General features: G+C 40.9%; 1 protein-coding gene across 1 annotated transcript in view; it reads right to left on the bottom strand.

Moving 5' to 3' along the window:
• The window catches only part of rnf4 (ring finger protein 4), a 31,768-nt gene that overhangs the window by 11,357 nt on the left and 4,365 nt on the right, over nucleotides 1–16,046 (bottom strand). The window contains exons 2-3 of the mRNA XM_052019839.1: nucleotides 5,096–5,388; nucleotides 2,768–2,873 (exon numbers count right to left, since the gene is read on the bottom strand). Of these exons, the coding sequence (XP_051875799.1) occupies nucleotides 2,768–2,873; nucleotides 5,096–5,104 (115 nt within the window). The 5' untranslated portion in view covers nucleotides 5,105–5,388. The remainder of the gene's footprint in view (nucleotides 1–2,767; nucleotides 2,874–5,095; nucleotides 5,389–16,046) is intronic.

The following is a 16,046-nucleotide window of genomic DNA, read 5'->3' as shown; positions in this document are numbered from 1 at the left end:
AGACAGGGAATGGAGGGATATAGATTACATGCAGGCAGATGAGCAGTTCAAATTGGCATTATGGTCAATGTACCACCAGACTTAAGGATAGCTTCTACCCCACTGTGATAAGACTATTGAACGGTTCCCTTATACACTAAGGTGGACTATGAGCTCATGATCTACCTTGTTGTGACCTTGCACCTTATTGCACTGCACTTTCTCTGTAACTGTGACACTTTACTCTGTACTGTTACTGTTTTTACCTGTACTACCTCAATGCCCTCTGTACTAACTCAATGTAACTGCACTGTGTAATGAATTGACCTGAACGATCGGTTTGTAAGACAAGCTTTTCACTGTACCTCGGTACAAGTGACAATAATAAACCAATACCAAGGGCCTGTTCCCGTGCTGCAGTATTCCAAGAAATGCACATCAGGTTGTGGGATCTTGCTGTGCATTAATTGACCACTCTTTCTCTTACAAGGTACCAAAATCAGATCACTGGGTCTGGAAGTGGCAGAAATCATTAAATGCAATCTTCTCTTTCAACCTCTGCGCAAGTTCAAGAACAAATCCTTTAACTCCAGGGCCACTCATTTTCTGTATGCAGTAAGAATGATACCAGAAAAATCTGATTAGGCTGCAGTTTTCTCCTTTAGAAAGCTGTGGCATGACTTAAATGAAAGAATATGATAAGGGAGGTAGGAGGTGTTTTTATATGAGGAAGTCCAAAACTATGATAAGTAAAATTGTTACTCATTATATCAAAAAAAAATGTGATTGGCATGTGAAACTCGATGTGGATAATTAAGACTAAAAGCATGAAATTGTTCAAGGGAGCAGTAGACAAGTTCATAAGACATAGGAGCAGAATTAGGCCATTTGGCCCATCAAGTCTGCTCTGCCATTCGATCATGGCTGACTTATTTTTCCCTCTCATAACCTTTGATGACCTTACAGATCAAGAACCTATCAACCATTTTAAATACACCCAATGACTTGGCCTCCACAGCCGTCTGTGACATTGAAATCCACAGATTCACCACCCCCTGCCTAAAGAAATTCCTCATCTCTGTTCTAAAAGGATGCCCTCTGGTCCCAGACTCTCCCACCACTGGAAATATCTTCTCCACGTCCACTCTATCCAGGCCTTTCAATATTTGGTAGGTTTCAATGAGATCCCCCTCATCCTTCTAAACTCCAGCGAGAACAGACCCAGACACATCAAACGCTCCTCATACGTTAACATTTGTATCCCTGGGATCATTCTTGTAAACCTCCTCTGGACCCTCTCTAAAGCCAGCACATCCTTCCTTAGATATGGGGCCCAAAACTGCTCACAATACTCCAAATGTAGTCTGACCTGAGACAGGAACAGGATTTTCTGATCAGTTAAATGAATTACGATGGGAATAGGCTCAGATGGAACTTAAATGGCAGCACAGACTGGATGAGTTGAATAACTTGCTTTGGTGCTGTAAGTTCTGTAAACTAATGCACTGCCAATGCAGTTCAGATCTGTTCACTAGCTATGGATTTAGAGATTGACCCTTAGCGTTCAACACTATTTACCTCACAAACTCATTTTCTGTTTACATTCCTGAATTTTCATTTTTTTTAAATATTTCTATTTGCACCGCATTTTAGATGGTTCACCAACAATTTGATATTCCCCACACAATAACTGCTCCGGGTTGCAGATGGATAATGTTTCATGCAGCTTAAAGTGCAGTAATTTCAATGTCAGCAACATGAAAAATTCGCCCTTTTCCCACTGCCTGTAACGAAACCACCTCTTTCATTTTCTTTAGCTTTCTGTGCTCATCATTAACTAACACTTGCAAGACAATCATAACCTTCACAGCCAATCTCTTGCCTTCAGGTGAACAGGCTCTTCTGCCCAAGCTCTAAAAATACATGTGGAAAATTCCTTAATTACACTAATTACAAGGAGGTAAGACTTAAGGTTCATGCAGCTGGTTTTATAGTGGCTGGATTACAGTGCTCTGTAGGTGCTCATCAGTGTAACATCATACCCTGCACTTTTTAAACACTGCTTCACCTAAGTGCAAATCCAACCACTGAGAAGCATGCCTAAGAGGCAGGTTTAATTTTGGAGAATAATCCACTGCAGGCCAAAGCAAATTCTGAGGGGCTTTGAAATAAATAAATACTGTAAACACTCAGGTCAGGCAATGCCAGAGAAGAGAGGAATGGGGTTAAAACTTCAGGTTGAAAACCCTTTAAATGTTAATTCTGAAAGGTCTTCAACCTGAGGTACTAATCACATTTCTCCTTCCACAGACGCTGCCCGACCTGCTGAGTGTTTCCAGCATTTTCTGCTTGTATTTCAGATTTCCATTATCTGCAGTTTTGATTTTCTTTCTGATGGGGCTTAATAGATAGGGGATTCCAAAATTAGCAGACATAGCTTCAGAATAATGGGTCACCCATTTAAGTTGGAAACAGGAGGGAATTTCTTCTTTGAGGGCTGTCAATCTATGTAACTTTCTACCCTGATGAGCTATGGAACCCGAGTTAAGTAAACTAAGCTTGATGGATACTTGGGCCATGGGATAATCAGAAGGGGAAATGAAGTTGAGTTCAACATCTTACTGAATGGTGCAACAGACCATTCAGTAAGATCATGGATGTGTGGTTAACCGATGCTCCCATTTCTCACCCAGAACATTGGTTTTCATGCTTTTGCTTCATGTCTTCCATTGGTGTGACTGGATCATTCCCATGGGAAGATTGGGTGAAAATGTCCTTTGCTACTCACCAGTTTCAATGATGTCTGCCTGTGGCTCAGCCGGTTCTGCAGATCTATGCCGGCGGCGCACCCTTCGGGACTGTTGAGAAGGTATCATCCTGCGTTTCCGGGGAGTCTAAAAATATAAAGCAAGCTACACTATATGACTATTATTTTCCTCTCTCATCAATGGTGTCAATTCTGAAAAATGAATTTCTGGCAGTAACTTTACACTAGCCTCAATTTCTGCAAACTATCAATTCCCATATTTCAGCGAGAAGGCATTAAGTAGGGTCCCTGTTAACATACAAAAACATTAAATGATTTGGAGATAAATTCAGAGCATTACTGTAAAATAACTAGGACTGGATTCTAGAAAATTACCTTCAGCTAAGTGTTAAAAGCAAATCCTTCATACATGCATCTGGAATCTCTCAAGCTGGATAATGAAGCAGCAAATTTCAGGGATAATTGGGGGACTGCAGAATGTTAGACTGAGTTGTGTTCCAAGGACAACACTCAGTTGTGTGCAATGGTCTTTCTTCGTGACCTTTTACTAGTTCTCCTACATTGCATAGACAGAATGAAGAAGAGAGCACCTTAATAAAACAGGCAGGAAAGTCCATGGCAGCACACAAAAAGCTGGAGAAACTCAGCGGGTCAGGCGGCATCCATGGAGGGAAATGGACAGTTGGTGTTTCGAGTCGAGACCCTTCATCAGGACTGGGACTTCAGTTGTCAAGAGAATGAAGCAAAGGTTATAGAGAAATTTAATGGGGGAACTCTTTAAAATCACGCTAATTTAATAGCGCAGGGAAGGAGATACCGAATGTGTCAGCCACTAAAAAATAAATAACTACAGGGAAGAAATCATAGGTGTATTGAGAATGGACAATTTGCTGTGATGTAGAATACAGTAAGTACATGAAAGTGAACTGAAACACATGAAATCTGGTTTTTAGTGACCTGGAAAAATATTCAAAGAGTACATGTATGGGGATATTGAGAAAAAAATATCAGGAGAGTGGGACCTGTTGAGTAATTTGTTTAAAGAGAGGTGACACAGGCAATGTAGGCTGACTGGTCTTTTCCATGCTTTGATCCCATGAACATGGCAAGCATTTTTCTTACTTCATCTGATCAGTTTATATTGAACTACAAATGCTTGTCATAGACAAATCAACAATTCTGGAAAGGGAAAAGAGCAATGAATGCACGTGGGAAGAGCTGATTTAGCAGTAAAGTATCAGCTAAATCGCTCAAAATTACAAGGCAGACCCTGTGGATTAGTGAGGCTGTTCATTTTCAACGTTGACTGATTTCTAATGCTTACTGTTTCTAATCAGAGATCCACACTTTTATCCGGTGGCTTTAATCCAACGTGTATACACACACAAACTGTACAAAATACAGGTAGAGTCTTGTAAACACACGGTTATAGCACTAAAATGGGTTCAAGGTTTTAAAAGATTTAAAGAACCTAGTAGCTTTCACAAAAAAGTGGAAAGTGGGACACTTTGGAAGGAAGGACAAGGACATTCGCATTAAATGGTATCTTCAGAATGGAAGAGAGAGATACAAATATAGACATCTGTAACAGCACGTATACAAACTAGTAAAATCCAGCCTGAGCCACATTCTTTTTCAGTGCTATACTCAATAGTGTAATAGTGCCTTTCTAGTGTTACCAACATACCAATATAAAAAACTAATTAGAACTTCTGGATGCAGCCAGACCAACAAACCATTGAAAATGAAAATAAAATGCTCCCCACACTGACATTTTTCCAGCTTAAGGTAACACTTTGACAAAATATGTTGGCAAAGTAATAGTGATACTCACATTTTATGTGAGTGGCATGCCACCAAGCAGAAGGACAGAAACTTGTGAGGAGAACAGAGCAGCTTTCCAATGCAGTGACCTGGAGCTCACTCCCAAATCAGTGGAGCTCTGGCAGTTTTCATGAATAACCAAAGACTCGAGTGCAGATCAGAAAGCTCCCAGGTATGCTGCTCAGATTTCTATAAAGCCACTGACATGCGATGTTTAGCCCCATTTACTCTGCAAGTCTCAATTACTCTGCTTTTTGTTGATGCTTTTTCTTTTTTTTCCCACATTTACTGCTCAGGCAAACACCTTTGTGCCATTACTCTACTTGTGGCATGTCACTACATTATTTTTTTACATCGGAGAAGAAATTACAAAATTCACATTGTCTAATTCAGATATTATACTACCTCAGAGACGGCAAAGCTTGGCAGCTTAATTTTTTATTTAAGTTACTAAGGCGAAGTATAGAGCTCAGCTGCAGAGCACTGCAAAGTTAGCTCTCAGGCGAAGACACTGACAGTACTTACTGTGCTCATTGTGTTCTGAAATTAAAATTAAGACAAAGGTTGAGACGATTTAAAAGCTTTTCATCAGTTACGGTCCAGGGATGTCTTCCAACCCAATGCTTAACTTCTGCTTCGCCACATTTCTTCTGTCTGTAGACTCAGGGGATCCAGATTTCCTTAATTTATAGTAAGCATTAAAATGTCCTTTTGCTCCGTCAAGTGAAATTCAGTATTTTTGGTAAAAATGGAAGTGCTTTAGAAGAGGCAATCTACCAGAACGTAGCGCAGCAGGACAGGACATGGGGGTAGACATGCTGTATTGGAAAGAAAGAAAGAATTTGCATTTATTGAGAACCTTTCAGAAACCTGAAATGTCCCAAAGGACTTTCCTGCCAATGAACTTTGCAAGTATTGCCATTCTTCTAGTGTAGAAACCATGGAAGACAATTTATACAAGCAAACTTCTCAGAAACAGCAGCAGGATCATTACTGCATATCTGCCTTAATCACTTCACCAAAACAGCAGGAGAACTCCCCAACTGGTCCATGAAATGTGACATGACACTTTGGGATAAAATGTCACTCATAAGACGAACAGTGCATCACTCCTTGAGTTGTTCTTTGGGACGTCAGCCGACACTATACAGCTCAATGTGTGAGGTGGAGTGAACCCACAACCCTCTCATTCAGAGGTATGAAGCGCACTAACACAGATTCACAGTGGTACATTTTAGGTGGCATTTTATAATAATGCCAGGGTCAGGACTACATGGTATAATGTGAGTCACTGTACAAAACTACATGGTGTTCATGTTGGTCAGGAAATCCCCAGATGATAGCTGGGGACTTCCTAAAAAGGAATGAGAAAGGGAGGGAAGAACTAAATAAAAGGGTGACATAAGATGCATAAAATTGGCTACTTAAGCAAAATATCGAGGATAAGCAGCATCTAAACATGAAAAATGCCAAAACAGAGACAGAGAAACACAAACATATGGAAAAATACACATCTTAAAAGCATCTACTCATTTCAATTTAACACTTCTCCTCCAATAACAGGCTTAAACAAATTAATTCAACATTTCAACAGTCTGCATTTAATAATTGCAGAGTAAAGCAGGATTTGGCAAAACATTCCATTTCAAACTTCAACAACCACCATAGAAGAGAAATGAAATGAATCATTCATCCACGAGCCTGTTCCATTATTCAGTCGGTTAATGCTGATCTGCAACTCAATTCCATCTATTTGCCTTTGATCCACATCCCATTGAGCTTCTCGTTGGCTTATAAATTTAAATATATGCAGAAATGCTTCACAGTTTTGCTCCAGTTTTCTACACTCGACACTACCTCCAGAAGTTAGCTCAATTACAACAGTTAAGACAGCTAAGAAGCTCGTGCCTATAACTTCTTTGGCACGGAGAACCTCCTTGCTGAAGTGCAATTGTATGTTAAGCACATTCACGATTAGAAAAAGACAGCAAGATTTTTATCAGTAACTTTTTTTCAACCGACATAAGATAATGTGCACTAATATCAGTGCTTTATACCTTGCAAAGCAACTAAAGAGAATCGTTTCTGTTGTAACTTAGGAAATGTGGCAGATATTTTACACCCAACAAGATATCACAAACAGCAAAAGTAAAAGGGCCAGCTTTCCATTCGAGCAAAGGACTTGGTGGAAATTATTGACTGAAGTATAATGTTTGGATAAAGCATTGCATCTGCTCTTCAAACAGCATCACTGAACAGGTGAATGAGGTCTCTTACAGTCTCTTAGTACTGAGGCTTCAAATGATGGGTACAAGGGTTGACATGAGAAATAACAGGACACATGGTCCCTTCTACCTGCTCAGCCATTCAATGAGAGGGTGGCTGACCTCTTGCAGTATCACCACTTTCCTGTACCAGCTACATATCCCTCGATTCTATTAATATCTAAAAATCTTAACCTGTGTGGAAAATGCTCAGAGAATGTGTTTGCACAGCCTTCTTGGGGAAAGAATTCTATAGCCTCACCACCCCTGGGTGAAGAAATGTCTCCATATCTCTGTCCTGAATAGCTGACCCCTTATTTTGAAACTGTGACAGCTGATTCTAGACACTCTAGCCACAGTAACCATCAACTCTGCATCTTCCTCAAGAATTTTCTCTTCCAATGAGAAAACCTCACTTTCTCCTAAAGGTCTTCTCTGCTTAATTGCTCCTCATAAAACAAATCAATCTGGTGAACCTTCATCACACTCCCTCTATCGTAGAGATATCCTTCATCGGGAGACCAAACCTGTACACAATATCCCAGACGTGGTTTTACCATGGTTTTGTAGAATTGGAGAAAAATGTCTCTACTCATGTACTCAAATCTTCTTGTAGTACAGGCTGACATACCATTTACTTTAATTATTTGCTGAAACTGCACTTTTTACTATCAGCAATTCATGCACAACGACACCCAGCTGAACACCAACATCTTTCAATCTCTCATCATATAAAAAAAACTGCCTTTTTATTTTTTTCTCTACCAAACTTCTTATGTTTTCCCACACTATATTCCATCTGCCACGTCCCTGCCCATTCACTTAACCTGGCCTTATCTCTCTCAGCCTCTATTTCTACACTCTCATCACAACACCTAGCTCTGTGTTCAAATCAACTGTACTACTGCTCGTGACCACTGCTTTTCGGCAACTCCTGACTAAGTGAGCAGGTGTCAGGTAGAACCACCAACCAAGGTGCTGGCACAGGAGCTTAGAAGCTTCGAAATGATGACAGAACAGCTACAGGAAACAAACAATTGCCAAAGTGTTTGGGCCCCAAATGAGTAACCAAATGAAAACATCTCATATTGAGACACTTTCACAGAAAATGTATAAAAATCAAACAGCATTACCTTGTTTTCAGTACTTAAAACAGTATACTAGGGCTTCATCTTCATATTCAATGCACAAGATTATGTCACAATCTGTCTCCAAGGTCACTCTTGTTGCTCAATAATCCCTTCAAATGTGTGAATCTTACAAGGCCAAAGCAGTACATTTGTTCACGAGGCGGATCAGGGCTGGTGTAGAGAATTATTCTATAGAAAATATCCTCCAGTCTAAAAATTTCATCTACTTTTAGACTCTCCAAAATAAGGGTTGCTTTCCAAAAAAAAGGTAATCACCGATATAACTAGTGATGCTTGAATGCAGTGATCAATGGACTTTCCAATTCAACACCATGGCTGTCCACGTAATCAAAACCCTTTTGACCCAAAAGGTGGTGATAAAATTTACAGATGCATGGTATTAGAGGGATAAAAAAAATCAATGACACTGATCAATGATACAGCATAGTGAGGATTGACTGATTGAAGGCTGTGAATGGAAAACAATGTAGTCAAGTTCAATGCTGTGTCAAATATTTACTCTCAGCTGATATCACCATGAAATATTTGGTTATTTAGCTTAACTGTTAGAGAGATCTGGTGTGTGAAAAACTACTGCCAGGTTTCCCCACAATGACTACAATTAAAAAGCACTTAATTATCTATGAAGAATTTCAGGACATCCTGAGGTCATAATAGATAATACATAAATGGAAGTTTCTTTCTTAGTGTTCCACACCTTTCTTTTGACCTCCAGTAAGGCAAGTCCCAGCTTCTTCAGAACATGAGCTCCCTGTTGCATTAGAATATCAGACCTCCATTCCTGCCCCTTTCCCACTTCAGGTGAGGGAAATTTCTACCTGCTGCCACAGTGGCCGCGGTTAATATTTCATTGCATGGATCAAAGAGGAAATTTTAGACACAGGCCTGGGTCCCATTATTCAATTATCCTAACAGTAGTTCTCGAACAAGGCAAAAAGTTGGGATGACAACCACAGAGCTTCATGACACAACAAAACCATTCAGGCTATCACGACAGGTGGAGCAATACAAAGCTATTTTAACACTACAAGCTACTACTTGAATCTGCCCCTGCTTGAAGTATTTTCCAATATTTATCTTTAAAAACTGTTACTGTCTGCTTCAATTATTCACTGCATTTCCTGCTCTAACAATCCTAAGGTGAGGATGGAGATAGAAAGACATTTTTTCATCCTGAGGGCATGGAATCTTTGGAATTCTCTTGGGTGCTCAGTCACTGAGTGTATTCAACACAGGGATCAATAGATTTTTAGATGTTAAAGGAATCAAGTGATAGAGGGATATTGCAAGAAAGTGCCACTGAGGAAAAAGATATGCCACAATCACTTGGAGTATTGCGTGCAATTCTGGTCGCCCCATTACAGGAAGGATGTGGAGGCTTTGGAAAGGGTGCAGAAGAGGTTTACCAGGATGTTGCCTGGATTCGAGGGTATGAGCTACAAGGAGAGATTGGACAAACTTGGGTTGTTTTCTCTGGAGTGCCGGAGGCTGAGAGAAAACCTGATAGATAATGAGAGGCATAGATAGGGTAGACAGTCAGCGTCTTTTCCCCATGGTAGAAATGTCAAGTACTGGAGGACATGCATTTAAGGTGAGAGGGGGAAAGTTTAAAGCAGGTTTGTGTGGTGAGTTGTTTCCACCCCCCCCCCCCACCCACACACACACACACACACACAGAGTGGTGGGTGCCTGGAACAGGCTGCCGGGGGCCGTGGTGGAAGCAGATACGAAAGTGGTGTTTAAGAGGCTGTTAGACAGACACATGAATATGCAGGGAATGGAGGGATATGGATCACGTACAGGCAGAAGAGAATTAGTTTAATTCAGCATCATGTTCAGCACAGACATTGTGGGCCGAAGGGCCTGTCCTTGTGCTGTACTGTTCTATGTTCTATCACAATGAATGGTGGAGGAGACAAGAGGGAGTGAGTGGCCCACTCCTGTTTCTATTTCTTAATTTCTCCATATACAAGAAATTTTTGTAACAATTTTGAATTATACAAATTTCCATAGGTTGGAATGTCTATTGTCCTATGAAAACTCTGAACATTAAATCATCTAATCTTTCTTTTCAGCAGTGAAAATCATCCCATCTCTTATGTATCAGCCAAAATTAGAGAATCCAAAATTATACTACGGCCTAACCATTGTATTACACATGAACAAATTATCTTTGCACACATGTTCCAAATAATTAAACACGAAACCTTTGACTTCTTAGAAGTCCATTTATCGCCATAAACTTAATAAACGACATGAATCCCTACATCTCTCCTCACTAAAACCTTTACTATATTTCTATGACTACATACTCTTGATCAATTTTGCACGCCCCTCAAAATACTTCATTTCACACTTCAAATAAGTAGATATACTCTTTCTACACTTTCCCTGTTTAATATTCATTTTAAAAATGAGGTCCTTTTCACTGTTTGCCAGACTGTGTTTTGCCCAAGGACAAATCATTGACACCAACACTCAAAAACAAAATGGACTTGGCACAGAGCCCTCAGCACCAATCCACTTAGAAAACTTTTGCAAATCAAGCAACATTTATTTGCACTAACTTGATTTTTCATCCATCAAATAATCTCACACTCATCACGTTAACTGTCGAAGATAAGGGCAAGGGATATATTGAGCTGTGTCCTGTCTCTTCTAACATCTTTGAGTACATGACAGCCATATCAGCAATCCTACCAGTTTTGAAGTTTCTAATTTTATCCGGTTCCTAATTCTCACATTAATCACAGAGCAGGAATACTGACACTAATCCGAATCATCCAATGGTAATACTAGAGCAAAACATCACAAAAAAGAAGCAACAACAATTACATTGAGCAACCTGGCCCAATTATCTCCTCTGAACTGATCACCTCTCCCATTCTATTAAAGGCTTTCTGTTCCATCTCTGGTGACATATCCTTGACCATTTCTTCAGGATTTAGTTACTGGTCTGGTTCACCAGAGAAGTGAGTACAGTTCTCCATTTCAAACTGGACGATTAGTTACAGGAAGGAGGCAATCCAATTGGAAAGTGGTTGCTTATCCATGCCACTGTAAACTTGCTGATCACTCTACTACTTCAATCACTCCACCCCAGCCTCTATCTTTCCTATTATCACTTCCCAGTTCTTCCCTTATGACTTGCAATCTCCCTGATTATTCTCCAACTACTTCCATCACCTGCCCTGTCCCCCCATTTTTAAACATTGGAGTTGCATTAAAAACAGCATGGAGGTGAATAAACAGCAGAAATAAGCTAATTGACTACTTTTTTAAAAATAATTAGCCAATATAAAACACAGCCTTTAAGATTTAATAAGAGAGATCAATCCATAGAAAGACCACAGTAAACATGAATGGAGAGGCATCTGCAATTCTGGGTTCAATGCTTTAATTGTTCAGACAAGAGGGAGATGACACAAGTTTACTAGATTGGTGCCCAAGAGGATACGAAAATACAATTGTTTAAACAATTGTAAGATTAGAAAGATGCTATTCAGCAGGGAATTAGAAAAGATATTTTCACCCAAGTAGTACAGAAATTTTGGAACACTTATCATTCAATAAGATCACTGCTGATCTAACCTGGGGCTCAATTTCATCTTTCTGCCTGTTCCCATGTCTATCTCTCCCAGCTTTGAATATATTCAGAGACTTAGCATACACAATTCTTGAGGGAGAGAATTCCAAAGATTGGCAACACTCTGACAAAAGAAATTCCTCATTACCTCCATCTTAGAACAGTACAGGCCCTTCGGCCCATGATATTGTGCCGACATTTTATCCTGCTCTCATACTCACCCTTCCCTCCCACATAGCCCTCCATTTCTCTATAATTCGTGTGGCTATCTAGGAGTCTCTCAAATGTCCATAATGTATCTGCCATGTATTTTATGGGTGATATCTCATTCTAAACCTACACCCTTTAGTTCTGGATTCCCCCATGAGGGGAACATCCTCTCAGTATCTTTCAAGATCTCTGGTTCTTCTTCACTCCAGTGAGCATTTTCTCAATATGCTCAATCATTCCTCAAAACCCAAGAACAAACCTAGCGAAGCTTCCTTGAGCTGCTTCCCATGCAAGTATAACTCTCCTTAGAGGAGACCAAAATAGTATGCAGTACTCTAGATAGGCTTCACCAACACCCTTACCTTGCTTACATATGTACTCCACTCCACCCCTCTTGCAATGAAGGGCAGCGTTCTTTTTATGCTAAATGCTTTTCATCTACAATTGCACACAGATCCACGACACAGCAGATTCTGCAGTCTCCCTCCACTTAAACAACAATCTGATTTTCTACAGCAACAAACAATCTGCTGGAGGAACTCAGCGGGTTGAGCAGCTGAAATGTCGACAGTTCCTTTCCTCCCACCGATGCTGCTCGACCCGCTGAGTTCCTCCAGCAGATTGTTTGTTGCTCCAGATTCCAGCAACTGCTGACTCTTGCGTCTCCAATCTGATCTTTTATTCTTCCTAACAAAGATAGCTTAATTGAAGTTTTCAGGACTGATATCAAGACATTTTCACTGGCAGGGTATAAAGATGGATAAAAAAAATGATGCAAATATCAGTGTCATACAGATTGAATCTTGTTCCTAATTTCCAGATAGTTTTTTGCAACTGAAGTGGCCTAGAGCTGCTGTATCCTATGGTAAGGCATATATGAAGTAAGTACCAGTCTCTAAACCTAATAAAATATGAGAGAAAGTGAAGACTCATTTTCCACACAGAGGAGGAAGGCCTCAAATTGTGGAATCATCAATATCACCATCGCTTGCAAAAGGACAATTTATTGCAAGTTTTGCCAGTATTTCTTAAAATGTCAGCCTATAATTACACATTATGTTCAAAGCTGGAATGGTGCTTGTATGGTGTCACATTGGCAGTAATTTTTCTGGGACCCTTCCATGCTTTTATTTGTATTTTTACCAATCAAGTACGAATAACTTTTCTGTAGAATGCACTCACCTGTGTCTTCATAAAGTGAGATAAAGATAGATAAATAGTTTACTCTTCCCTACCCCCAATGTTTCTCCTGATGACCTTCACTGGGTACCATCCCAAAGGAGAATCAAGGTCATTACTGCCTTGATCACATTAGCACAATTAAAGTTTGATCCTTGACCAAAAGTTAACAGGTTAGCTAACATCATATCCAAGTCTAATCCTGTCCTGAACTGGTGTCTACAGTATTGCATTGACAACAGGACTTGCTGCACACCCATGGGGAATGGGTCCAATAATTGAGTAGGAATCTTTATTGGACCCATTCCCCATGGGTGTGCAGCAAGTCCAGTTTGACTCAGTTGGAGTGTTCACACCCAAGTCAGAAGACTGTAAATTCAAGAACAGTGCATTGCTTGAGGGGATGTTCTTCAGACTGAAATTCTGTTCAGATGACTATAAAAGTTGCAGAGCAGCACTCAAGGACTAATAGGAAGTACACTCAGTGACTTGGCCAACATTTATCCCTTAATGGCCACCAATAATGAAGTCATGCCATTTTGGAAATCTGGCACGACTTGATTATCAGTGAATTGTCTGTCATTTTGCCTTTAGCAACACAGTGAGTGTGCTTGACAAATAAATTTGTTGCAAAGAAGTAAAAGGCACCACATAAATGCAAGGTTCTTCATACCTTATTTCTGCCCTACAAGATCCAGAGATTTTACTTGAAATCGATTCAATTGGCTTTCCTCAGAAATACTACTTATTGTTAATTCTGCAGTTAAAACCATTTCATTGTTGAATGGCTGCTTTTGGTATCATTTCTGCAGGAGATGGGACGTGCTACCAGTGAGGGCTTAAGCTGGCTTGGCAGGGGTTGGGAATCTGAGGACTGACTCAGAAGGGAGAAAAGCCAATCTAAAAATAAAAGATAGGGATTCAGGTGAAGTTATTGAGGAAGGCAAAGAGAAGGCATTTGGACTGACACATGAACAGACAGGGAATTGAGTGAAAGAGACTATATCTAGGCAGATGTGAAGTTTAAATTGGCATCATGTTCGGCACCAAGATGGTGGGCTCTGCTGCCTTTTGTGAAATGGTGCAGGGCAATGACAGAGGCAACAGTAACCAGAGGACATGAGGAAGACGGCAGAACCTCAGAATGCAGAAGGCAGGCACGGTAGCATAGTGGTTAGCATAATGCTTTACAGCGCCAGCGACCCGGGTTCAAATCCGGCAACTGTCTGTAAGGAGTTTGTACGCTCTCCCCGTGTCTGCGTGGGTTTCCTCTGGGTGCTCCGGTTTCCTCCCATATTCCAAAAAAAAGATGTACAGGTTAGGAAGTTGTGGGCATGCTATGTTGGCGCCAGAAGCGTGGTGACACTTGCGGGCTGCTCCCCAAAAATCACTTCGCAAAAGATGTAGTTCACTGTGTGTTTCAATGTACATGTGACTAATAAAGATCTTATCTTACTCCAAAACCATTTCTGCATTTTCAAAAACTGTGGGGGCAAATTTGTCTGAGTTTAGTCTGAGCCTGTGGATGGCTCAGCTGCATGAGGGGAGAGGAGCAAGAGTCCAAAGGCAATTGTGGTAGGAAGTGCAATGGTGAGGACAAATGCTTCTGAAGCAGCAGATGTGAACCCAGGGTAGTACCTCACCTCCCTGATATCATGGACAAGGATGTCACAAAATGGTTGCAAAGGGAGGATAAACAACCAGAGGACATGGTTTGCATTGGTACTAATGACATTGATGAAAAGAGGGATGAGGTCTTGCAACATGAATTGAGTGAGCAAGGTAGCAGATTAAATAGGACTGGTTTTGTGATTGGAACCCTGTGACCAGTGGTGTACCACAAGGATTAGTGCTGGGACCCTCATTGTTTCTAATTACATTATTAATTTGGATATGAATGTAGGAGGTACGACTAGTATCTTCATAGATGACATGAAAATTGGTGACGTTGACAGCAAGGTGGATGGTCTTAGCCTACAGAATGATATTAATCAATTGGTAAAGTGGGCAGAACACTGGTGGACAGAATTAATACTGATAAGTGGAAGCTGATGCACTTTGGGAGGACTAACAAGGGTGGGAGAAAGACAACTGAATGGTGAAATAGACATAGAAAGTATTGAGGAACAGGGGAACAATTATCCTTGAAGGTGGCAGCTCAGATAAGGTGATGAAGGTGCCATATGGGATAACTTCACCAAGGAACAGAAGATAAAAGCAGGGAAGTTATGGCAAAACTCTCTGAAACATTCACTGAGTCACGGCTGGAATGCGTGTGCAGTTCTGGTGTTCATGCTTCAGAGTCATAGAGTTATACAGCAAGGAAACAGACCCTTTGGCCCAACTTGTCCATGCCAACCAAAGCATCTTCCTGACCTAGTCCCATTTACCTGCGTTTGGCCCATGTTCCTCTAAACCTTTTCGATCCATGAACCTTCCCAACACTGCAATGATCTTTTAACCACCTCTACCACTTCCTCTGGCAGATCGTTCCATATAAGCACCACCCTGTGTGAAAAAGCTGCCTCTCAGGTCCCCTTTAAAGCTTTCCACTCTCATCTTAAACCTTTGCCTTCTTTTTTTTTAAGATTCTCCTACCTTGGATAAAAGACTATAGCAATCCATGCTATCTATGCCCCTCACGATTGTATAAACCTCTGAAAGGCCACCCTTCAACCTCCTTTGCTCCAGGGAAAACAGGCCCAGCCTATCCTCATAACTCAAGCCTTCCAGTCTTAGCAACACCCTTGTGAATCTTCTTTGCACTTTCTCCATCTCAATCACATCCTTCCTATAGTATGGCAACCAGAAACTGCAGAGAGTTATGGACACAGCCCAGCACATCACGGACACCAGCCTCCCCTCCTTGGACTCTGTCTCTACCTCTCGCTGCCTTGGTGAAGCAGCCAGCATAATCAAAGACCCCACCCACCCAGGACATCCTCTCTTCTCTCCTCTCCCATCAGGTAGAAGATACAGGAGCCTGAGGGCACGTACCACCAGACTTAAGGACAGCTTCTACCCCATGGTGATGAGACTATTGAATGGTTCCCATATACAATGAGACTATGACCTCACGATCTACC

Source organism: Pristis pectinata, chromosome 7, assembly GCF_009764475.1.
Source record: "Pristis pectinata isolate sPriPec2 chromosome 7, sPriPec2.1.pri, whole genome shotgun sequence".
NCBI lineage: Eukaryota > Metazoa > Chordata > Chondrichthyes > Rhinopristiformes > Pristidae > Pristis > Pristis pectinata.
Note: the sequence above shows the minus strand (reverse complement) of the source record. Positions and strands in the feature narration are given on the sequence as shown.